The sequence below is a fragment of the Mustela nigripes genome, chromosome 6 (genome assembly GCF_022355385.1).
Source record: "Mustela nigripes isolate SB6536 chromosome 6, MUSNIG.SB6536, whole genome shotgun sequence".
NCBI classification, from domain to species: Eukaryota; Metazoa; Chordata; class Mammalia; order Carnivora; family Mustelidae; genus Mustela; species Mustela nigripes.
Window position 1 is genome coordinate 92,627,227 of NC_081562.1, and position 24,373 is coordinate 92,651,599.

The window sequence follows — 24,373 nt, forward strand, 5'->3', positions numbered from 1 at the left end:
GATCCTCCCCCATCCGCCATCAAGCTCGACCCTCGGCCTGCCCTACTCCAGGGACCACCCCAGGCTGCCTCTCACTGGTCCGCTCCCAGGTCCCCAAACTCCTCGTATCCTTCAGCTCCCTTCCCCACACCTTCCCGCTCCCCGCCACCTGCCACCCTGACCAGGGCCGGCACATTTGCATATTTGCATATGCAAACAATAACATTTGCATACGGCGCGCCGCAGGGGGGTCTCCGCGTGAGCCGGTTTGCTGTCTGCCAGGCGCCCTCTCACTCGGTACCTGTCGCAAAGGGCTGGGGCGGGGGCCGCGCGGGAGGGGTTAGGCCCCCCGGCCTCGCTCTCTTGGTTCCCAGAGGACTTGAGGAAGTGTTGCCATGGAGACGGCACGCACCCCACCCCCTCCCAGGCCCAGGGTCTCCGGCACGGTGTCTCAGGTTCTCTCCTTCCGTACCCCCCCACCCCGCCTTCTCCCGCCCCGTCCCTCGCTCTCCAACGGAGATCTTGCATCGCCCCCTGGCGGCCTAGCTCGGCACTGAGCCAGGTTCTGAAACGCAAGGGGGCTGCCCGCGGCTAAATCGCCGAGAGCTAGGGGAACTACCCTGGTGCCAGGTCCTTCTAGCCGCCGCGGCGGGGGGTGGGGGGGCAGTGACTCCAGTCAGGCTCCCCTTTCTTCACTGACAACAGAGACCTCGCCTGGCGGACGCACCTGTCTCCCCATCTCCCACCGGCCTCGGCCCAGGTGGATGTCCGGTTACCCGATGGTAGTGAGCTGACACAGCTGGGGAGGATTCTCCACGGCTTCCTATGCCCTCGACTCGGCCCCCAGTTAAAGAACAAACTTTTCTAACTTTTTTCAAAACTTTAATACAGTCGCAGCGTTCGACAGTTCTCCTCCCACACCCCCGGGGCGCCTCCTGTTGGAGACGCGTTCTTCTTCCAGCTCTCAAGGGCTGGGCCTGAGGAGTTGCCGGTGAGGCGGCTCTGCCCGCCAGGTATCCAAAGCCCGAGGCCGGGGAGGGGGTGGGTGGGCAGGAACCAGTCCCTAACCCGAAGCCCCGTCTAGCTCCGGCGGGCTTTCCCTCCCCTCCCCCATCCAGCATAGTTGCTTTCGCCCCTTTCCTCCCCCAACCTCCACTGGGCCTGCCCAGAATGGGGCCTGGGTATATCCCGTCCGCAGGCGCCGGCACGCCTAAATCTCCTCCAGGAAGTCGGTGGGAAACAGCCCCACCTTGCGGCCGGTGTAGACCTTGACGTAGCCGCCGGCTTCATCTCCTTTCTGGACCACGATCTGAAGGAAGGATTAAAGGTTTAGGGAGGAGAGTGATCCAGGGAAAAGGTGGAGTAGGGGAGCCTGGATATATGCTAGGCCTATCCTAGCCCCGTTAATGGCTTAAGATCTGCAAGGAGTATGGTTTGCCAAGGAACCTTGGGGCCTGGGGTTGGATTGGGGCACCAGAGCTACCTGGTCAGTTCTACCTACCTACCTACCTACCTATCATCTATCTATATTTATTTTCTATTTTTAAAAGATTTTATTTATTTATTTTAGAGAAAGAGCACAAGCAGGAGGGGCAGAGGGAGAGAGAGAAAGAATCTCAGGTGACTCCACCCTAAGCAGAGTCCACACAGGGCTCAATCTTCCCACCCTGAGATCACGACCTGAGCAGAAAGCTAGAGGTGGTCGCTGAACCCACTGTGCCACCCAGGAGCCCCTACCTGGTCCTTCTTGAGAGTGATCTGCCCAATTTCCCGGTTTCCCACGAAGGATCTGGTCACGCGGTGCACACGCTCTCCAGACCGGACCCGAATGATGAAGTTTGGAGGGAAGAATCCAACCTTCTCCCCTATTTTCCCCTAGAGGAGATGGTAGGGCGAGTCAGTCGTTCAGTCTCAGATTCTAAAGTCAAGTGATGTCCCACCCTAGCCTGAGCCATTTCTCTTACTCGCCACCACTCCTCATTGGAGTCATCAATGACTGTGATCTTCTCTCCAGGCCTGCGAGAGGAAGGGAGAGGCCTCTGAGATGTAGGGGGCTTACTTACCTATCTGGCCCAGGTCCAGCCCCAACAGGCTCCAAGCCCTGAGTGCCCCCGCTTTCCTTTCCCATTGGGAGCTAGGCTCTCCCCTCTCCACTCCCAGTGCACGCCCATCCCAGTCCTACGGCCTCTCACGGGAAATCCAGATCGTCCTTCTCCAGGGCTTTGAACCGATAAAGAGCCACAAAGTAATGAGACTGCTGGAAGCCAGGCTGCTTGTGCTGGGGGTGAAAGAAGGTGATGAGTCTCTGGGCTCCTCTGTCCCACACTGAGGGACAGGAGTCCAGGGCAGGGGAATTCTCCAGGCACACTACATTACAACTCTCTTCCAGGTCCCTGAACTATGAGGATTCTGTTGCGTGCATGCATGCACGCATGCATGTGTGTGAAGTGGTGGAGAAGGCAGGTTAAGGGTGATGGGAACCCATGCAGTAAGTGTGAGCTTCTGCTGAGGCCATGAGTGGTGTCAGACCTGGGTTGGGGAGAGGACTGGGGTCCCTGCAGGGAAAAGGAATCTCACTTTGTCATCAGGTGTCTTCTTTTCAGCCTTCTTATTCCCTTCAGGGTTTCCTGGGATGGGAAACACCAACAAGTTGTCTCTAGCTACTGGAGGGTTGCCCCTCATTCTTTTACTCTTCTGTTGCAGAGCCTCTTTGATCTCCAAACCCAGCATACCTTTTGGCCCTCCATCCTATATCACAACCAAGCCCCTGACCCTACTCCATCTCTAGGGATGGAGGTAGGTAACACTCACCATCCTGGGTTTTGCCTTCCTCTGGTCTGGCAGACTCTGGCTCTTCTTCCATCATGGCTGCTAGAGGCTGGAGGGGTACCAGAGTTAGGAAGATGCTCTCTTGGGAACCCATGATTGCCCTGGCTCTCCAGCCAGGCCAGCCAACTACAGAATAGGATCTCAGGGTTGGAAGAACCCTTGGAGGAAACACCTAGTTTAACCACCAGCCTAATGCCTGAGCTTCCTGTAAAACATCTTGGTAGGTGGACCATCCATATTGTGCTTGAATGTAGCTAATGACAAGAGCTCACGACCTTACAAAGTAAGCTCATGCCATCTGAGGGTAATTCCCTAAATTAAACCTATTCGGTCTCCCTGTAACTTTTAGTAATTGGTCCTGATTTGGCCTCTGGAGCAATATAGAACAAACATAGTCCCCTTGAAGATCTGAGGATAGCTGATCAGTCCCTTCTGTCTCTTCTTCCCTAATTAGTCCCTTCAAATCACCCCCTCCCTCATGATGCTATTTCCAGAATTTTCACTATGTCCATTCTTAAAAATACTCTAGTGTATAAGACAAAAAAAAATGGGCAGCACAGTTTTTATAATTCCCTTAAGAGAATAGAACCTTAGTGTGCTTGCCTTTCTGGAAGCAGTCAAGTCACACTGCTAGGGCCTTGTAAATCACAGTTCATTCTACAGAAATCTCTAATTTGCACCCAACCTCCATATCAATATCTCTGAGGCCAATCCCTAGTTCTGTTTTTGTGCAGTTGATTTTTTTTGATCCAAGAACAGGCATATACATTTTTCCTTACAAAATTTCAAATGACTGGTTTTGGGCTTTTCTTCTAGTCTGTAAGATATTTAAATATACTTTTTTTGTGTGTATAGGTTTTCCCTCCTAGGTTTCCCACAAACTTCAGGGATAATGCCATTTATATTTTCATTTGTATCAGTGAGAAAAATCTCCATAGGTGAGGACCGAGGACCAAATCATGTTATAAGGTATCAGAAATCTCCGTCTAGCTAGACACTCCCTAAAGGACCTGAATCCTTCGGGCATAGTCATTCATCCAATTTTAGGGCTCCATCTAACTGTTATCCACATCAGTCCATCCTGGTTGTCCAGAAAGCTGTAACGATATGCTAAAAAATTCTTTGCCAAACTGAATGCAAGTCTATGGCATTACCAATCTAGTAACCCTAATACAAAAGGAAATGAAGTTACTTTTGGCTGCTAGTCTGGTGCCTCAGTTTCCTTGTCTATAGGATAAGTGAGTCAGACAAGATGATATTCATGGATCCTTCATGGATCTTCATGGTCCCTTCATGGCTCTAGAATTCTAATTACTTGGCATGATAAATTTGCTTCCCCAAATCCAAAAGTATGGCTCTTGCCTCTTTTCAGCAATGCTGGCAGTCTGGGACCTAGGCTTCAGTGGATTACGGTGCTTAATCTGACAATTTCAGAAGGGAGTTTCTGGAGAAAGTACATGCTATGGCAGGAGTTCTCAATCTGAGGCCCTCTGATATTATATGCAAAAATTGTCTGTTGAGTTATGTTTCACTTTAGGGGAAGAGAATCCCTGGCTTCTGTCAGCTTTCCAGAGAGGAGAGAGGACTTGCTGCTCCAGGGAATCTCTCAGAGGGACCTCAGAAGGAAAATATGGTGCTCACATTTTTCTTATCTGCCTGGCCCTTCTTCCGTTCCTTGTTTGCCATGATCACCCCAGTGCGCAGGGTTTCAAACACAGGATCATTGTGATTAGCAGCAGCTAGTGGTAATGGGAAGAAGAAAGAAGCCATTACTGTGGAAGCAGAGAAAGACCTGGAGGAAACAGAGACCTTCTAAATAAGGGAGAGGTGGGATGGAGTAGATGGATACGTGTGTGTGTGTGTGTGTGTGTGTGTGTGTGTGTGTGTATAGAATTAGGGTAGGGTCAGCTGGGCATATCTAAGTCATCAATCTATAAAGAGCTCTAAAAACATCACTGGAAATGTCATGTGATGGAGAAAAATACTTAACAGCACTCCTTCCAGGCAGAGCACTTGTTGGAAAGACAACTGTGCGACTAAGTTGTCCGGGAGTTGGGGAATGCTCACAATCACTATTCTCCTTCTAAGGAGAGTGGTCCTTCAACTGTTGGCTTTTGTCCCATTGAGTGGCATGTGCAAGCTGGGGGCTGCCACCAGTGGGTTCTTCTTTTTCCCACCCATGCTCCTCATAAAGTTCAGCCTCTCCTCCAAATAAATGTTGAGTAAATTGTCAATGAATTTGTTTGTAAGGGGCACCAAATTATGAATCTGCCCAGGATGCCCACAGCTCTTGGTCTAGCCCTGAGGCTGGTATTACTCTGTATCAAGGATGAGGACAGTCAAGAATCCTCGTTCTTGCTCAGAAATAGTTTTACATATGAAGAGCCCAGATTTTGAAGCTAGGCAGATGAAAGTTTCAGTCTTGGCTCTCTGCCTCTTGCTAGCTGTGTGGAGCCCTCACTAAATCTTATCTCCCTCAGCTATCAAACAGGAATATTGACTCTGTATTCAAGTTGGCTAAAATATTGGGATGAGAGAAAACCATGGGAAACAGAATCTTTCTGTTTCAGAATTTGGCTTTCAAATCTAGAAGTGGTGCTGGAGCCATGTCTAGCTTGCCCTTGCCCTCGGGTCCCACATGGAGCACTTACAGAGATCTTTGACACAAGCGTACTGCTGGTTGCTGTAGAGTGGGGAGCTATAGGCCCGATGGAAACCAGGGGGCTGTAGGATGGGATGGGAGAAAGCATTAGAGACAGCAGGGTATGACCCACAACCCCATCTCTCCCATGAGCGCAATCCCTTCTTAGAGTAAGAAACGGGTTGAGAAGGAAAAAGCAGGGAAATGGATGTGATGACTTGGGAGGGACTGGAAGAGGGGAGCTTGGCTATGCGTTCTCTCCTTTCTACTTCCTCACTTCCCAGAGCCTACTCACGATCTTGCCGAAACATCTCTGCATCTCCACGTAGGACTGACAGTGCTCGTGAATGTTAGTTTTGCAGTTCTTACAGCGAAGCCCAAATTTGTTGTTGACTTGGGAGAGGGAAGAACATTTGGGTGAGGTTCTTGATCTCCCCTTCCCTTTGTAGCAGTGCTGCTGCTCTAGCTCTCAGGTCCCTTTCCTTTCTAGGACCCAACACTATCAGTTTCTAATAGTGTTGTTTTTATTTTTTAAAGATTATTTATTTATTTTAGAGAGAGTGAGTGCCCACAAGTGGGGGAGGAGCAGAGGGAGAAGGACAAGCTGACTCCCTGCTGAGCACGGTGCCCCATTTGGGGCTCGGACTCAAGACCCTGAGATCAAGACCTGAGCTGAAATCAAGAGTTGGATACTAACCAACTGAGCCCCCCAGGTGCCCCTTCAATAGTGTTTTCTTTTTAAGATTTTATATATTTATTTGAGAGCTAGAGATCACAGAGGGAGAGGGAGAGAGAAGCAGCCTACCTGCTGAGTAGAAAGCCTGACTCTGGACTTGATTCTCCCAGACCCTGAGACCAGGACCTGAGCCGAGGGCAGAACTTTAACCCAGGGAGCCGCCCCCAGGCGCCCCACTGATAGTGTTTTCTTAAAGCCACCTCTTGCCACAGCCTGTCTGCTATACAAATGCTCCTCTCCTGTGCCTGTTCCCCCACCTCCTGTCTTCAACATCACGCTCTCTCCACTTCCCTTCGTGACTCACGCACAATCATCCGGGCACAGACATCACAGAACTTGGGCTTCTTGAAGAAATGATCTTTGAATTTGTGAGGCTTGTCATTGACAAGTTTAGGAGGTTCTGGGGGGGGCTCCTCCTCCTCCTCTTCTTCTTCCTCTTCTTCCTCATAGATGTAGTAAATGGGCCCCCCACCAGCTCCCACTGCCTCCCCATTGGCCTGGGGCTCTGGGGGAAGCTCCATTTCCTTTGTTCCCCGAGACTCCTTCCTGAATAACTGCTTCAGCCGCTGTAGCTGAGAGAGGAAGAGGATGGGGAAGGGGAGGAAACCCAAAATTAAAAGAACTGTCATGCTCTCTAGAGCAGGTAAGGCTGAAGCTAACTAAACATTTTTCTAGTGTGGGCAAGGGGCACCCCCCAGGATTAGGAGTATTGGGGGCTGCAGGTGCTGGCTAGCATTCTGATGACGGAGGAGTCACATTCAAGTGAGATCATTTCAAGCATTCTTCAAGGGCTGTGGTGGCTTCCCAGCTCCCCACACCCGGGGGTCCCAGGCCCAGACTCACCCCACTTTGCCGAGTCTCTCCTGGCAAGGAGGGCTTAGGGGACTCCAGCACCTCCTTTTCTGTCATCCTGCAAGAGGTTGGACCCCACTATTAAATCTAATCCCTGTCACTCTTCCTGTCCTAATTCCTGTCCCTCATTGCAGGGTGGTCCTTGAGTGGCCTTTGGGAGAAATTTGGTTAAACAGAAATCCTTTCACAGGCTTATGGACAGAAAGATTCCATGGAGGTCCAGAGAAAAGCACAACAGACTAAAGAACTTTCCAACCGGTTCCTCAAACAGATACCAAACCTTCCCCACCCTGAGGGGTAACCTGAGTTTCCAGCCCCAATATAGCGCTCAAAGCTGCATGGTTTAGAGATTTGCCTAGTTTGTTTCTCCTGGGAATCTGTGGGCAAGGGAGAGGTGACATACACCCTTCCAGATTCCCTTTCTTGAAGAGGTTCAATGTGTGTCCAGAAGCATGCTTGGAGGGATGGGCTGGGGACATTTGTTCACCCCTACCCCTTTCTTGAGTCCCAGGGGCTCAGGGCCTAGTTCCCAGCCTGCTTCAGTTCTTGGCTATTTTAAGTTTTCAGAGTAATATGAGCCTTTCCTTCCCTTACTACTCCATTCCCTTGACCCCACCCCCACCCCACCCTCCAATCCTCGCTCTTGTCCTGGAGTCATACTTTCACTCCTAAAACCCTAACTACTCACAGGCCAAACTGAAGACACTGAAGGCTACAGATTGGGGAAGTTGCGGGGAGCAGTTCTGGCAATGGACAGAGGATGAAGAGGCAACTTACGTTTGGGATTCCCTAAGTCAGTCCACAGTCTGTGGAGGGAAGAGGGAGCCCCTGGGGTCTTGATGGTGGTGCTGGGGGAGGACTGGTCCTCTTCCTTGGGGGCTAAGCCCCCCCAGTACCCTCTGTACTCACACCGGCTACCCAGACGTTATTTGTAGACCTCCCAGTCTCTCGCCTTGGTGTCAGAGCTGAAATGACAGGGCTGGAGGAAAGTGGACAGCTGAGTGACACAGCTGACACAGAGAAATTGGACACGGGGAGGTCTGGGCTGGGCTGGACCCTAACTCCTCCCATCCCCCAGAGCTGCTACGCCCTGGTTTTTTATCTATGGTATACAGGTCAGTCCTGGCTGAATTCAAGAAGGGACAGTGTTTATGCCGCATACTCATTCAGGTGATTTTGGATGACAGAAGGTATAGATCAAATTGTACAGTTTTCCCCAAGGTCCAAACACCTCTCCAATTCTACCTTCCCTGGACCTACTTTAGGAACTAGCTTTTGATTTTTTCAGCCGCTGTCTTCCCGTGGCCCTGTGTTTTCATACCCACAAACACTGATCTAACTCTACTTCAAACCTTTAGGAAGCCAAGGGCCAGGAACTGGTGAAGAAAGGAAAATTTCAATTCTCCGAGGTTTCCTATCAGCCAGACTAGATTGCATCCTTATCCACGGGTAGCTGAAAGGGTACCTCGCTGCCATCCTGAAAGGGAGTGAAGAACATGCAGAGCACTGCTTTATTCCCTCCAGTGTGCCCAGGAACATCCTCCCATCATCCCCCATTCTAAAATCTTGTCCTCAGGGTAAAGAGAAATCTAAGAGCTACTGAAAAAAATCCAGCCTGGGATTTCTGAGAGGCTCTGGGGGAGTGCAGTGATGGTCAGGTAGAGATGGTATCATTCCCACTGGACAGAAGGCAGTTACCACACAGAGGGGGTTTTATCTTCTCTAAGTAATGTCTGCCTCCCCGCGAGGACTGAAAACTTTTGAGGTAAGACAGCTATGCCCCACACTTCTGAAATCATTCTGATTCCCTGATTCCGTCTCCCTCATCTGACGCCCTGGTATATGAACTTATGGGTCAGTGAGGTATCTAGCATTCTTATCTCACAGGGATGCAGCCTTCTACTCTGGGCTGTGACATGGCTGAAAGAGAAGATACTCCCATCTCAGAGGACAGCCATTTGGATGTAGTCATGTAGTGCTGCTTTATCCCTTGTATCTGTAAGAAGTAAAGGATTACATTGGAGGTTGGGTCAGACAAGCCTCAGAGGAGCCTGGCTAGAGATATTGCTACCCAGACCCAAGAGATTTCCAGGGTAATGTGCTTTGTCATTTCTGTCACTGCTCTTTTTTTCCTTAAGGGGTGGGTGAGATTGAATAGGGGTTGCTGGATGGCTCCTAATGGCTCTGGTCTGACAGGCTGTGCAACAAGAGGGCAGAGAGAGGAAAAGCTCCATCCATGCAGAGTGGGGGAATGTCTGCTTTTCACCTTTCTTCAGTTGTACAGGACAGGGACTGCTGAGCGTGCCTGGATAATATGGCATCTTGGCACTGCAAGTTCAATTGATGGACCTTTTACCCTAAAAAACACCCACTTCTGTCCTGCCACGCAGAACACAATGGCTTTCGTTTTAAAGAAAGGCCCAACTCCTCCAGCCCTGAAGAGTTTCCAAAAGATCAGATTCTGGACATGTATGAAGCCACCATCTCAACCCAGTTTTGGACCTCACTCACCCCTCTCCAGACAAGAGGACCCTACATGAGTATCACAGAATTAACACAGTGAAGGAACCTCAGAGGTAAGCTAGTTAGTCCAAGTCTCTTATTTTACTAATAAGGACTCAGAGGTCTGGAGTTGAGAACTGATGTGCTTGATGAACCCATACTTATTGAAAGAGTGGGGGGGAGCCCAGAACAAAGGTCCCACTGGTGACCCAGCCATCTCTCCAAATATTATGGGCAAGGAGGAGAATGGGATGAGGGAATACTGTTAGCAAGGTACGTGTACATATGCCAGCTAGGAAAAGCCATCCCAACCTATATGCGATCCCTCTAATAGCTGTGGAACTGTACATACTCAGGACCTCCAACCCCTACCCACACCAGGGCAGCAACAGAGAAACAGGGACTGACGTCCAGTGACAGATTTTTTTTTTTTTATATTTAAAAACAAAATCAACCTCCCTCCAAGTAACCCCCCAAACAAACAAAAAATCAGATTAAATAAAATTTACAGTGAATATACCCAGCAAACATCTGTATGTGCAATTAAATACTGTCTGTTACTGTGGCACAAACCTCAAACAAACAATATACAAGTGTTCTGGGAGGTGGGGGGAGGCCTAAGTTTTAACTCTTTGGGGTTTGGGGAGACAAGATGGGGGAAGTGAGAGAAAGGGGAAATCAATTTTGCTTTTCTTAATTCTGTCCATATAAATATATTCATAAAGACCAGAAATGAAAAGGGAGCTTGGGATGGTAAGGAGATCGAATAGGGGAGTGTGGGACCCTCCCAAATCTACCTGACCAAAAAAATATGAAAAAAAATTAATTTCATGGTGGGAGAAGAGATAAAAAATGGCAGAAGAGGATGGGAAGGAGAGGGAAGCAAGGAGGGGCCAACTGGGGAAAAAGAGGGGACCCATGGCAGGGGAGCGAGAAGGAGTCCAGTGCCAGTGTGTCTGTTCCATCTTCATCCCCACTGTCTTAGGCTCCAGTTCAGTGTCTGTCACCTTCCTTTCTGCCTCTGTCCGTGGTCTGTAAGGATCCCTCGGCCCCCTCCCCCATGCCCCCACTGTGCTGGTGCCTTCCCCTCCTCTGTTTATTGGGAGCTGGCTCGCTCCAGGATCCTCAGGTCATAGTTCTTTTTGGCCACTCGAAGTTTGAAGCGACTCACAGAGTTGTTGAGGCGAAGGGAGGCATTCTGGGCAGCCAGGGGGCTGGGAAACACAGCCACGATGGTGTACAAGGCAGCGAGGTCTGCATGGCGGCCGTTCTCAGCAGTCCCACCGTTGTCCCCCCCACCCCCGCCAGGCAGCCCCTGAGCATCCTTGAGCCACTGGATCTTGGCGCCAGACATGGCAAGCTGAGTGAAGAGTTTGTCCGCTTCGGTCCGAGTGATGCCCTCAGGGAGATCTGTCACCTCCAGCACCCGGCCCAAGACTAAAAGGGGAGGAGAAATGACATGGTTATGAGAGGACTAGTGAGCTCCCTGCAGAGAATTCTGTAGCCGAATCAAGTCTATTGACAGTGTCCTCAAGTGCCTGGCCTCACCCACCTTCCCCAAACCAGTGTAACACCCCACCATCTAGGCATCTAGGAGAAACAAAGAAAACTTTTCTTCTCTTAGACCAAGAAGAAACTGGGGGTCAGAATCCCAGATTTCTTCAGATCTGGAGACCTACACCTCATTTCTTGTGCCAAGTCAGTAGCCCAATCTGAAATATATCCCAGTCATCCCCTTCCCAGAGATCCCTCTTCCTTATCATCTAGGGAAGTCCATTTCCCTGCCTTTCCTTGTTTAGCAAACCCCTCCAAATAGGGGTAACCTGAGAGATCTTGTATGCCTAGTGGGGAAGGCCTGCAGGGGGTTACACTCCCACATTCTCTTGTCGAGCTTCTGCTGAAGGACTAGGAGAACTACCAAGGCAGACATCCTAGATTGGGGTCAGGACCACTCCCACAAGACTCTCCTGTTAATAGGCTCAGCACCCCCAGCCATTGTATTATACTCAGTTTTTACCATCACCTTTTCCAAGACCTGAAATGGCCTGATAAGTACTGAGACACTTTAGTTCTCCAGTTTCTCCTTGCTCTTGAGTACAAAAGGGTCCTATTTCTACTCCACATCCTAAACTGGCTTTTCTCACTCATCCTAGGCTAGTAATGCAGGCTGGAGGGATGAGCACCTTCACTTGGGGATTCAGCATTTTGTCACTCACCGACATCTGTTGTCCCCAGGTCAGTGGAGGCAGATTTGAGTGCTTGTCTTTTGCTCCGGTTTCCATGCTTCAATCCACTCTGTCCCTTCAACATTTCAAAGATAACTCTTACCCCAGGTAAACAACATTGACTGCCTTGCATCCTAATGTCTGTCTAAAAGATTAAGGAGCAGCACCTGACCCTGAGGATCTTGCCCAACCAGGCAGGCAGACTGGCCAGAGTGGCCACTGAGAAACAGAGTCCTTCCCCCTTGGCACTGGGGTCAGGTGGGAAGAATGAGTATGGGAGAGGGGTAAGTTCCCTCCCACTTTATTCATTCTCAATGTGCTATCTATCGCCTGGGTCCATGCCACTGGTTGAGGTAGACGGCTCAGAGATAGGGGCCTGGATGAGAAGAGGGATTTGATGGTGGACACCCTTACCTGGTGTACCGTGTAAGTTGACTGGCCATGGAGCAAGGGAGGGCAGATAGACAGATTGTACTGCAATGGCTGGCCCAAGAGGGAGTAGCGCCCATCACCTAGGGAGAAAGGACAGATGGTTTTCTGGGAATTAGAACTTCATGATATAACTTTCATGAGACTTCAGGGGGTTTTGGAGATAGATGACAACAATGCATACTTTTCCTACTTTTTCTATGATAGGAGTGCCCAGGTGACTGACTAAAGAGTTGTCTCTCTTCCTAAACCCCACGGCTGTCAGCTGTATCTCAGGCAAATGAGGCTTTTAAGTTCCCTCACCCTTGAAGAAGGGCTCTGTCCACTGCAGACAAAAGACCCTGGGGAAAACCTACAGACCCTTATGAATGTCTTTCCTTCTTTCCTTCCTTTCTTCCTCCCTCCTCCCTCCCCCTTTTTAAAAAAAGTAATCTCTATGCCCAACGTGAAGCTTGAGCTCACAACTCTGAGATCAAGAGTCATATGCTCTATCGCCTGAGCCAGCCCAGTGCCCCGAATTTCTTATATAGATCCTCCTACCCCAAATCCAGGGCTCAAGTGTCTGACTTCTGTTGAGTGGCAATATAGTGAGTGGATAAGAACACAGGCTTGGAGCCAAACCGCCTAGGTTCAAATCCTGGCTCTGTGACTGGAAATGAGAGCTTGGGTACCTTTTCTATTCATCAGTGTTGAAGGTTGAATGAATACAAGACACGCAAAGCACTTACAGTCATGCTTTGTACACAGTAAGCACCATAAGTGTTACTTTATTGTTGATAAATGCTAGATTTCAGAGCACTCTGAAGTTTTTAAACCATATTCTCATCTGGTTTTCACTACTGCTGCAACAGCCAAGACAGAAACAGATAAAATTATTTCCATCTTATTTGGATCAATCCCATTTTATAGATTAGGAAACTGAGGTCTGCTTCCAAGCTTAAGTACCACACTATCACCTGGGTCTTCCCACTTGGGAATGGGCTGTGAAGGGCAGCAGCCAGCCCTATTCTAACCCCTTACCCTGTGCTGGACCCCCAGGCCGGGGGAACTGTGTGAGGACAGGAAGGGGACTGAGTCCTGTGCAGACATTGCTGAGACTGGTGACAGGAGAGGGTGCTGGAGACTGGGTAGGAGATGTGACAGGGCTGCTGCTCATTTGAGTGCTGGCCTGTGGAAGAGAGAGGCACACATATCATACATATAGCAAATATGACCCTCTGGATATTCCTATAGCTTGGCTTAAAATTCATCTCACTCAGAAAACTTCTCTTGCAGAGCTTTGTCAAAGTCAGATTGCTCCTTCCAACAGCCCCCATCGTCCCTAATTAATGTGTATTAATAATTAATGTATTTTGTTAAAATTTTTTTTATTTATTTGAGAGAGAGAGGGAGAGTGAGTGTGGAGTAGGGAGGAGCAGAGGGAGGAGGAGAGGGAGAGAAGTACAGAATCTCAAGTAGACTCTGCTGAACTCAGAGCCCCACGATCCTGAGATCATGACCTGAGCCAAAATCAAGAGTCGGATACTTAATGGACTGAGTCACGCCGGTGCCCCGATCTGTATTATTTTAATATCCATTTTTTGACACAGTGTTTTATTTTATTTTATTTTTTTTATTTTTATTTTTTTTTTTTAAAGATTTTATTTATTTATTTGACAGAGAGAAATCACAAGTAGATGGAGAGCAGGCAGAGAGAGAGAGGGAAGCAGGCTCTCCGCTGAGCAGAGAGCCCGATGCGGGACTCGATCCCAGGACTCTGAGATCATGACCTGAGCCGAAGGCAGCGGCTTAACCCACTGAGCCACCCAGGCGCCCTGACACAGTGTTTTAAGTATGTGTCCCTTAGAGCTTAGGTTCCTTGCAAGCAGATGCTCTCTTCTATTTCTAATGATTCCCCCCGAAGAGTACCCAGGGAAATGCAAGTAGAAGAGGCTGCTCACTCAATGGCAAAGATTATTCTCCGAGAAGAATCTGGTCTCCTCCTTGCCAAGACAATGCTGGGCTGCAGGACTCACCTGGGGGTTACTCTCAGGATTGTATAGGTCTGCGGGTTTCTGCCCACGCTGGTCCATGCTGTAATATTTACAGTGACTCCACTGGACCATGGATGGGTTCTGGGGAGGCTGGGGTCCATTAGGGACATTCAGCTGCATGACCACCACGCCTGGTCCAGAAGGTGACACTCCTGAGTCGCAGGAAGAAAGGAATTAGTTGTCAATTCAAACTGTATTTTGACCTTCCGACTAACCCTGAGTGTGAAAGCCAGTAAGCAATCTACCCACTCACCTCAGGGTCACTTAAACTGTGTCTTGTCAGGAATCTGAGATAGTTGCTGATTTAGTGTCTGACTCCCCTCTCCCCAAACCAGTGAAAAGTGGAAGTGGAAGAGACATGGGTCCCATGGCCTTCACCTGGTGAGGGGCACTTTGGTATGCTTGGCAGAAAACTACTTCATTCTGTCAAAGTTGGGTATTACCAAATGCCCAGGTCAGATTGCTTAAATGTCTGGGCAAGGTATAGATCCAGCCTGGGGCTTGGGCCAGGGCTGCAGGCATGTGTAGGCTTTTCTGGTAATGGCTGCAGATAGGTCAATGATCTCTGGTTGCTCTGGAGAAGATGAGCGCACACCGCTACCCTAAGCCAGGCCAATAACTGCTTGAAGTGGGAATGGCTGTATGTCATATTTGGGAAAGGACAAAATAATTCAAGGTGCTGAGGCATAGGGATTGTGTAGGGGAAGTAGGAGATGAGATATGTTCACTCATTTACTCAGCATTTACTGAACATTTATTATGTGCCAGTTCCTACGCTGGGTACTCGGAGTACAACAAACAAAAGTGTCCTTGCCCTTACAGGATGGACAGTCTATCAGGGAGTCACACGTTAAGCCAACAGCTAGTGTCAGAGTTTGAAGCACTTTCTAGTAAGGATCTTTATCCTGTAGGTGTTGGGAACAGAACTCCATAAAGCTAACTCAAGTGGCTGGATGGAAAACGGCTGAAGGGTGGAGGGACCAGAGGCAGGAAGACAGATTAGAAAGCCACAGAAAAAAGAAAGATGATGTTCTGAATTAGAGCTGTGACAGCAGCAACTGAGTGGCAACCTCTCTGAAGGTTTCGCTGACAGGCTCAGACGACTGGATGTGATCCTGAGGTTTTAGCACAGACAACCATGGATAGCCTTACCCTGTCACAAGCTGGGGGAAGCAAAGAGCTCAGTGTAAAAGAACATTAAGTCCTGAATCATCTTCACGGTGAAAAGCAAGGTATGGGACCAGGGAGAAGCAGTCTGAATGACAGTCCCTGCTGGAAGGGACGGATAGGAGCTCTGCTTCCCCACAGGGGACTGTCCAGCCAGAGCATCTGCTCTTGACCTCTGAGGTGAGATCTCTGATGGGGGACAGGATAAGTCCATGTGTGTGTGGCAGAAGAGAAATGGGACTGGGTGGCTAGCCTGAAAACCTGCCGCAGTGCTGCCACTGTCATGGCTCAGTGCTCTGAGGTTGCCACTGCTGCCGTTGTCACACTGCTTCCTGGGACGGAAAATGCTGCAGCCTCTGCCCTGGGCACCAGTCATGCTGAGAAGTGAGCATGATTGCTTTTCTCAGGTAGCATCGGTCAAAGGGAAGGAAAAGAAGCGGCGGGAGGCCTGAGAGAGCAGCTCTGGAGACACAGCATCTGTCGTGCCCTATTCTCTAGTCAATTTGTGGCCCCCACCCTCTGGGTTCATCTAATCAGAGAGCACAAATACTCAGAGCGACAGGCTCGCCTCTCCCCATCCTCTGCCACAGGGGACAGGGTATTCATCAGCATGGCTTGTAGAAGGGCCACCAGAAAATCGAACAGTTGTGGAGTGTCATACATTTAACAACTCCCCCCTTACTATAGTTGCTCTGGGCATTTTCTTTCCCCATCCAAAGAGCCCCACCTGCTCCAACATCCTCTACCAACAAAATTGCAATTGACCTTATTCAAACACCTCATTGCTACCTGAGGGGGCCAACGCAAAAATAATCAAATCTACAGCTTTCTAGAAGGCAGCTCATAATCTGAGCCTAGTGCCTCAGGCCAAGAAAGGGTGGGGGAAACATGTGAGTGTGTAGGGTATGGGCATAAGCAAGGCAGTGGAAGCTCTTTCTAATACCAACATGTAGCCATAAGGAGCTATTAGAGGGCTCAAGGGGAGGGGGAAAGAGAACAAAGTCTTCATATTATTTTCTCTGATCCCGACAAAACCAAAGCTAGGGTTTCAGTCCCAGCCTTGGTCCTCCTCACACTAAGCCCTCCCCCGCTGGCCTGGAGCATTGTTCTTTCACTGAGCCGGGACACATAGCATTACACCGCCCATGAGCTGATTTTTATGCTTCTCTTCCTCAAGCCAAAAGCAGGTGGCATCCGTTAACAGCTGAACTGTCGCTATGGACGTGGCAATAAAAAAAAAAAAAAAAAAAAGAAAGAAAGAAAGAAAGAAGAGAAAAACCACCTCACTACCTAGTGACAGCACTTCCATGTAATCAGGTTGGGGGAAGGAGCCTGGGTTGAAGCAGGAAGGGGGAGAAGGGGGTTGAATAAGGAAATCAATTTCAGCCTGAAAGCTCTGAAAGGAGAGGGGACGTGTGAATGGCTTTTTAAGTGGCATCATTAAACCTGGGCAGAAAGGTCGATTGGGCAGAGCAAACCGCATAAATACAAACAGATGACATTTATGTCTAGCAGAATTGGTTTTTGTTTAGTTGTTGTTTTTTTTTCCTAAATCACTGAGATAGAAGACTGATAAGGCTTCTTCCTTACCATGAGGAATCAAATCTATGGAAAGGAATGTCCAGAAAAGTAATATCCACAGGCATCTTTCCCATATTACAGGATACAATCCAATAGTATCTTAGTGTTTTTCTCCTTTTTTGGGGAAGGAAAGGAATATCTTCAGTGAGTGGGAGAGGAAAGTGTTTGTCTTGCTTTGGAATTCCCTCCGCTACAAAATGAGCAGTAAGTCTGTGAGAGGCTATCTCTGTACATATGTCACTCCGGCCAAGGCGCTGTGTCACTGTGAGCGGGGAGTCTGTGTGTATCACTGCCATTTCATGTCTGTGTGTATCACTGCCATTTCATGTCTGTGTGCCTCCTCCGCAGACAAGCTCCTCTGGAGAAACCTCAAGGGGCCATGGGCCATCATATCAGTGGGAAGAAAAGTGTTTCCTGGGGTTATAGTGCTGTCTAATATCACAGTGGAGGAATTAAGGTCTAGGCCTGGGGGTACAATGGACAACTATAAAAATGTATTAATAAGCCTGAACAGTTGTTCCAGGAACAGCCAATCTTAATCCCTGCCTTTATTTTTGGAAAAGTGACCATGTTGCTACATGGGAGAAGGGCGGGTGAATGTCCTCTGAAGGTGACATAGCAGCCCTTGTGGGCTATGCTGGCTTTCTATCTTCCCAGTAAAGGGTAAACTGGAAAGGAAGGAAGAAGCAGCACTTGTTTTTTTCTTCCAGCTCCTCTTATAATTCCAAAAGCAGAGACTGAAGACTTTTAAAATCAATGATATGGTGAATATGGTCTCTTAGGTGACATGGGTGGAACAGAGGGTCCCATCACCTAGGAAAAGAACAAGGGATCAGTCAGAGGAGCCTAAGATCCATCAATCAGGACAGTTTGGAAGAAAGGACATATAACAGAAGATTCTGAAGTAAGGGAACTAGAAGATGAAGAGGGCTTCATCCGTTTCTATTGATTTGGGAAGAGCAGAGATGACCTCCTTTCAATCCCAGCCCAGACCTCTAGTGCTGCCAACTTTCAGAAAAAGAGCTGTTCCAGTTTGCTTAACCCAGCATTAAGTCCGGAGTAAGTGGTGAAAAATTCTTCTCACTTGTTTTGTTTTGGATTTGAAGACCTTGTATTTGAAGATGAAGAGATACAACCACAGAGACCCAATACATACACTGAGATACCACTAAGGATTCACATAAAAATGCACATACAAATATACCCATATGCACATGCCCACACTTGTTTTAACAAACAAGAGAGAAAACGCCCTGGAGTAGCAACCACCACCAGAGGCTACAGGGGTTCTTGGAGCTGGTTTCTACAATTTCCATATCCCGCTGGGAATTTCAAGATCACGTGCCCTTGGTGGACACTAGGAGAAAAAGCTAGAGAGACCAGTAACGTAATAAAAGGGGAAAGGCTGTTGAATTTAAAAACCTCTCACCCTGTGAGACAGCCATGTTTGGTCTGAATGAAGGGAGAAGTCATTGCTCCTTGAAGGTAAGAACTGATCATGTCTTATGAACAAGACTAATTCTGGAATCCACTCCACAGCATTTAACTAACACCAGAGTGCAAAAACTCCTAGGTGAAAACCTTATTTCTAAAATGAGGAAAACTGTCAAAATACTTCCTTCTCACCAGAAGAGGGCACTCTGATATTCCCACAACAGGGGGAAATGGGAATGTCTGGAGACTGCATTAAGACCTCTGGGGCGCCTGGGTGGCTCAGTGAGTTAAAGCCTCTGCCTTTGGCTCAGGTCATGATCTCAGGGTCCTGGGATCAAGCCTCACTTGTGATCTCTGTCTGTCAAATAAATCTTTAAAAAAAAAAAAAGATACCACCTCTCAACCCTCTCCCCCCGCCGGGCTGGAGAACCTCTAAAGCTGCTTTAGCTGCAGTGTAATGCTATGCCAGAGTGGGGTGAAAGGGCTACAAACAAGGGTGTTGGGAGAATTCCTGGCAAAGGCGGAAAGTGAGAGGCTGCGTGGCATCAGCCTATTCACCTGACAGTGGCTGCTTCAAAGATGGTCTTTAGCTATTGACATGATAGTCATTTCTTTCCCAGTGGAGGGGAAGGAAAAGAGTACAGAGACCTGTTGAAGGTGTGATATTGAGGGTGCAGGATGGGTTATGAAGAAGCAAAAGACCCAAGTTCAAGGTCTAGGATTTTGACTTCAGGCAAGTCATTTATCCTCTTCAAGTCTTAAATCTCGTCTTCACAGAGTTGTGGTGAGAATTAAAGTGACACAATGTATGTGAGCATGTATGAAAAATTGCCAAACAAATCTAAGATATGACTTAAAATGCATTTTATCAGCCTCCCTCACACTCCCAACAGAAAAGTAAAGCTGTCTATAGGAAGAATGAGTGCAACAGACAAAAGTAAATACTTCATGTCTCAAAGGCATGAGAGCAGTGAGTGTAATGCTGGATTCTAGGAGGAAAAAAAAATTAAGAAAGAAAGAAAACAAGGAACCCAATCAAGGATGTGGCTTCCCGGGAATGGAGACAGGGCAACCAGCCTTACCTCTCAAGAGGTCAACTTTAGCACCCATGGAAAACACCAGTAAGGACCCTGGTCTTTCCTCATGGTGACGCTACACTGGGAACAGAGGCAATCCCTGAACTGTCTTGTCGTTCCTGGCTCTAGAGCACAATCCCTTTAGCACTGTTTGCTCTGGCTGGTACCCAAGACCTCCAGTTCTTTACCCTCTTACCTGAGTACTGCTGTGGCATCTGTGGTGGACTGCAGGGAGAGGGAGACTGAGGCATCTGGTACTGCTCAGTGCCGGGAGGTTGCAGAAAACCCACAGAAGGGCTGAGGGGTGGAAAAGAGAGTAGGGTTAAAGTGGGAGAGGGAGGAGCACAGCTCCTGGCAAACAGCTGCTGCTTTCCGGGCCTCCCCTGTGGGAAGCACAGGCAGCAGCCAGTCATTCCCAGACCAATTTGCCAGGCAATTTCTAAAATCACTCATCAGTTCAAAGTTAATTATATATATTTGTACTTGATCATCTTTCAATTAGGAAGCTGCTAATCAGTGCTACAGATGGAATGTTAGTGACACATGCTCTTCCCAACAGTGTGGAAACACCAGACACATACACGTGCACACACACACACACACACACACACATTCTGAAAAACACAAAGTGCCAGAAACAGACATACAGTGCCAGAGCGAGATGGGTGAAAAAGAACTAAGAAGGTGTCTGACTGAGGTTATTTACACAATGGCAAACAGAGTTACCTAAAGACAAATGGGGAATTCCCCCCAGTACTCATGATAACATGGAAACATACACACAAAAAGAGAAGTGAACATACACACTGTGAGAAACACAGACATACATATAGGTAGGCCCAGACTTGACTTCTAGTTCTAACTAGCTCTATTTCTAACTAGCTCTTCTTCTAACCAGCTCTACTTCTAACCAGCTCTACTTCTAACTAGCTGGTTGACTTTGAGTAAGTTTCTTACCTAGCTGGAATATTCTCATTTATAAAAGAAGGGAGAAAAATTTAAAAAGGGGGAGTGGAAATAAAATAAAAAGAGTAAAAAATAAAATATTTTATTTAGTTTATATAATAAATATATATAATAAAAATAATATAATTATTTTATTCTAATATTAGAATAAAACATAAAAAGAAATAAAAATATTTCTATCTATTTATTTATTTGAGAGAGAGAAAGAGAGATCACAAGTAGGCAGAGAGGCAGGCAGGTGGGGGGGAAGCAGGAGCCCAATGTGGGGCTCAATCGCAGGACTCTGAGACCATGATCTGAGCTGAAGGCAGAGGCTCAACCCACTGAGCCACCCAGGGGCCCCTGGACTAAATATTTCTAAGGTGGCTTTGACCTCTAAAATTCTATCAGCTATAACCTATACTATGATACACACATACACACACACACATAAGCAGACACACAGAAAAAGACTGAGATTCATCCATGGATATAAACAGAGGTACACAGAAAAATTTACATATATATACTCCAAATTGCCTCTTTTAATGATGAGCAGTCTCTATACCATAGTTCTAAATCCCACTGATTTGAAAAACTGGTAAGAAAAACAAAAAAACTGGGGACATCATAAAGCCTTTGTCTCTGAAGCAGGAATTTTTTTTTCTGCTGATCAGGTCTTATTCAAATGTCAAAACAGTAAAGAGAAAAGAAGAATGAACTCCCTCATAGTCTACCTGCTTTAGGGCACCACTGGAATCTTAACCCCTGCCCTTCTTTTCTTAGGTTACTGGAAAGTTGCGGAAGGTCTATGGGAGATGTGCCCCAACTCTCTGGGAGTCCTCACCTTGTACCATTCTGCTGAGCGGGTGGGATCACGCTGTAGTACACTGGTACGCCCCCTGCTGGGAGGCCCCCTTGCACAGACTGGCTCGCAGGGACCAGCATGGGTTGCTGGAAAGGCGGCTGGACCACATTTTGCGAGTCATTACCCACTGGGACCTGGGTAGAGATAAGAAGAGAATGACCACTTGTACTCCTAATGAGCTCATCCAGAGAATGGCCAAGTAAGTCATCACCAGACCAGGACACTGACTTCCTTCCCTACCTTTACAGACTCTTCCTACTCTCTTCATCTGCCTAAAGGAAATGTGTACAGAGCTTTCTGCACTTCCTTCTTTTCCAAACACCTCCCTTGGGCATCTGACGTAGAGAAAGGAGCCTGACTTCCTTTAGATCCTAGTTTTCTGGGCTATATACTCATTTGCACGGCTGTATAATAAAGACCAAACAATTTAAATAAAGACCACCTTCTCAGACTCTTTGGGCTCTCAGAGGAAAAACACCTACAAAATCTAGGGGGAACGTGAACAGTATTTTAGTGTCGGAGTTGTCACACTGGATGACATGGGAGACTGTTCTCCTTTTCCTCATCCCAAGGACTGGGTGATCTTTCCCAGTGCTGAATGCACCCACTTGGTAAGAAGGCAGTGGAGTGTACTGAACCACCAGGCCTTGCATCTGGCCCCCCATGCTGCTCCTCTGGTTGCTGAGCAGGCCCTGGTTCTGTGGCTGCTGGACCCCAATCATGCCTTGGTAAGCCGCCTGCTGCTGGTTAGGCATCATGGGCTGTAAACCTAGGGACAGGCAAGGCAGAGAAGACATTAGCATGTCTCAACAATGTTTAGGAGGTCACACTTGCTCAGTGATTTTCTTTCTCCTGTCTATTTCACCTTTTCTTTTTCTGGAGATCCTAGGTCCCTCTTGGGACTAATCATTCCTGTGCCTTTTTAAAAACAAAAACAAAAACAAAACCAAGGAAGGTACTTCTTGTCTTTGTCCCAGTCTCTGCCCTTCCCCTATTTACTGCTCCCCTACCCCAGCAGTTCCTCTTACCAGGCTGCTGGGATGGCTGAGGCAGCTGCTGACCACGTTGGGGGCTGTAGGCCACCGGGTGAGACAGAGGTCGGTATTGCTGGTTGGAATTAGGATACTGTCCAGGGGGATAGTAAGAAACCTGGATCTATGGTGAGAGGAAACAGATATGTGAGATGCTTCCTTAAATTCAACCCCAACATCGCCAACTATGCATCAGGGTCTGGGCGCCTAGGTGGCTTAGTCAGTTAAACACCTGACTCTTGATTTCAGCCAAGTTATAATCTCAGGGTCGTGAGATCAAGCCTGAGTTGGGCTCTGCACTCAGCACAGCACCTGCTTGAGATTCTTTCTCTCCCTCTGTCCCACCCAGCCCCCAAATAAAAAAAATCTTTAAACCAATAAATCAATAAATGCTTCAGCGTCAATGGCGAGAAATCTGTAAATAGAGATTTTTTGGACCTGCAATTGCAACATTAATAAACAAGTTTCAAACAGAACAGGAATGACTTATGTTATACAGAAGGATGACCTTCTGCCTAGAAAGACAACACTCAAGTGCAAGGTGGGGAAATTGAAGTGGGGACAGGTATCCCCTCTGATCTTCGTAAACTAGATGAGGAAAGAAAGATTATTAATAGTGGACAAACTGACTTAGTGGTTTAAGGTGGGAGCCCGTGCTGCTCACCTGTTGAGGGGGCTGCATGTAGCCCTGGGGCGGCAGAACTTGCTGAGTAGGTGGCGCATGACTAGAAGGGGAATAGCTAGACGTGGGGAGGGGCTGTCCCGTAGAAGCCATAATGAAGCCAGTCTGCTGGGGGTGCTGGGAGATAAGTGGGGGCTGGAACAGAGCTGAGGATGGGTCAGCTGCTTCAGTAGAACCTTGGCGGCTAAGGCTCATTTGTCCAAAGGGGTTGCTGAGGTCCTCTGCCTGTTGAGACAGCAAGGGAGACTTGAGGACTCAAGTCATATTAAGCCCCCTGTGTTTGGCTTCAACACAAAGACAGACAGACAGACAGAGCAACCCTCTCTATAGCCTTCTTTATTTACACCAATTTGGGATACTCCTGTCTCCATTCCCTGGGAGGCAGTTTTTAGCCCTAAGCCTCTGTCATGTGGTGTTTTTAAACTGCTGTGAGCGTGGGTGCCTGACTGGCTCAGTCTCTTGATCTAAGAGTTGTGAGTTCAAGCCCCACACTGGGTGTAGAGATATTTAAAAATAAACTCTTAAAAAAAAAAACTGCTATTAGGGGTGCCTGGGTGGCTCAGTGGGTTAAAGTTTCTGCCTTTGGGTCAGGTCATGATCTCAGGGTCCTGGGATAGAGCCCCGCATCAGGCTCTCTCTGCTCAGCAGGAAGCCTGCTTCCCCTTCTCTCTCTGCCTGCCTGCCTACTTGTGATCTCCCTCTCTGTCAAATAAATAAATAAAATCTTAAAAAAAAAAAAACAAAAACCAACCCTACTATTAACTGAACGGGTGTCTGAGGCCCAACTCCAGAATAAGACTCCTTACCACATGTGAGATGACAATGGCCACTCTCACTATGACTTTAATCAGAATTAGTCCTGGAGAGATGGGAGCAAAAACACAACTTTCTATTTATATAGAAAAGATAGGACAAACTAATTAGGGTTAAAAAAAAGATTGTTGGGGTGCCTGGGTGGCTCAGTGGGTTAAAGCCTCTGCCTTGGGCTCAGGTCATGATCCCAGGGTCCTGGGATCGAGCCCCGCATCGGGCTCTCTGCTCAGCGGGGAGCCTGCTTTCTCCTGCCTCTCTGTCTACTTGTGATCTCTGTCTGTCAAATAAATAAATAAAATCTTAAAAAAAAAAAAAAAAGATTGTTAAGTCCTCCATTTCCTGTGCCTCCCTCATGTTTCTAACCATACAAAAGGCTTTATGTTGCCATAGATCCTGTTTTTATAATGAAGGACCTAAATAACACTTTGAGTGGACTAGGGATGGCTAGGTTCATGTGGCTACTCAGCTTTGCCTATCCAGTCAAAGGACTAGTGGGCTCCCCCTCCTGCCGTTTATCTCCTTCCTCCCTCCTCTCGAGGTCATTTCCACC

At 48.0% G+C, this 24,373-nt stretch overlaps 2 protein-coding genes across 19 annotated transcripts in view; both read right to left on the bottom strand.

The window, feature by feature from the left end:
- Positions 1 to 875: 875 nt before the first annotated feature.
- On the bottom strand, positions 876 to 9,112 carry STAC3 (SH3 and cysteine rich domain 3). Its single transcript, XM_059404926.1, has 13 exons — positions 8,390 to 9,112; positions 7,815 to 8,016; positions 7,029 to 7,095; positions 6,490 to 6,757; positions 5,745 to 5,842; positions 5,460 to 5,532; positions 4,450 to 4,547; positions 2,791 to 2,857; positions 2,557 to 2,606; positions 2,172 to 2,257; positions 1,944 to 1,995; positions 1,717 to 1,854; positions 876 to 1,288 (listed from the first exon to the last, which is right to left on the bottom strand). Exons 3-13 carry the CDS (start codon positions 7,092 to 7,094, stop codon positions 1,190 to 1,192), a joined length of 1,095 nt encoding a protein of 364 aa, XP_059260909.1. The 5' UTR covers position 7,095; positions 7,815 to 8,016; positions 8,390 to 9,112; the 3' UTR covers positions 876 to 1,189.
- An 836-nt stretch (positions 9,113 to 9,948) lies between these two features.
- The window catches only part of R3HDM2 (R3H domain containing 2), a 162,630-nt gene continuing 148,205 nt past the window's right edge, over positions 9,949 to 24,373 (bottom strand). For all 18 annotated transcript variants that reach the window (XM_059403496.1, XM_059403495.1, XM_059403498.1 and 15 more), the window contains 10 exons: positions 22,993 to 23,235; positions 22,326 to 22,452; positions 21,906 to 22,066; positions 21,277 to 21,431; positions 19,681 to 19,781; positions 14,209 to 14,378; positions 13,214 to 13,361; positions 12,179 to 12,276; positions 11,756 to 11,840; positions 9,949 to 10,976 (listed from right to left, as the gene is read on the bottom strand). In XM_059403496.1, the coding sequence (XP_059259479.1) occupies positions 10,636 to 10,976; positions 11,756 to 11,840; positions 12,179 to 12,276; positions 13,214 to 13,361; positions 14,209 to 14,378; positions 19,681 to 19,781; positions 21,277 to 21,431; positions 21,906 to 22,066; positions 22,326 to 22,452; positions 22,993 to 23,235 (1,629 nt within the window). In that variant the 3' untranslated portion in view covers positions 9,949 to 10,635. The remainder of the gene's footprint in view (positions 10,977 to 11,755; positions 11,841 to 12,178; positions 12,277 to 13,213; positions 13,362 to 14,208; positions 14,379 to 19,680; positions 19,782 to 21,276; positions 21,432 to 21,905; positions 22,067 to 22,325; positions 22,453 to 22,992; positions 23,236 to 24,373) is intronic.

Bases quoted from the DNA above. Each gene is read 5' to 3' on its own strand.
- STAC3 (XM_059404926.1), bottom strand. From the start codon at position 7,094: ATGACAGAAAAGGAGGTGCTGGAGTCCCCTAAGCCCTCCTTGCCAGGA. The intron at 5,843-6,489 runs GTGAGTCACGAA...CCCTCTCCCAAG, and splicing joins CTGTGCCCGGATGATTGTGC to TCAACAACAAATTTGGGCTT. The intron at 4,548-5,459 runs GTAAGTGCTCCA...CATTACCACTAG, and splicing joins CGCTTGTGTCAAAGATCTCT to CTGCTGCTAATCACAATGAT.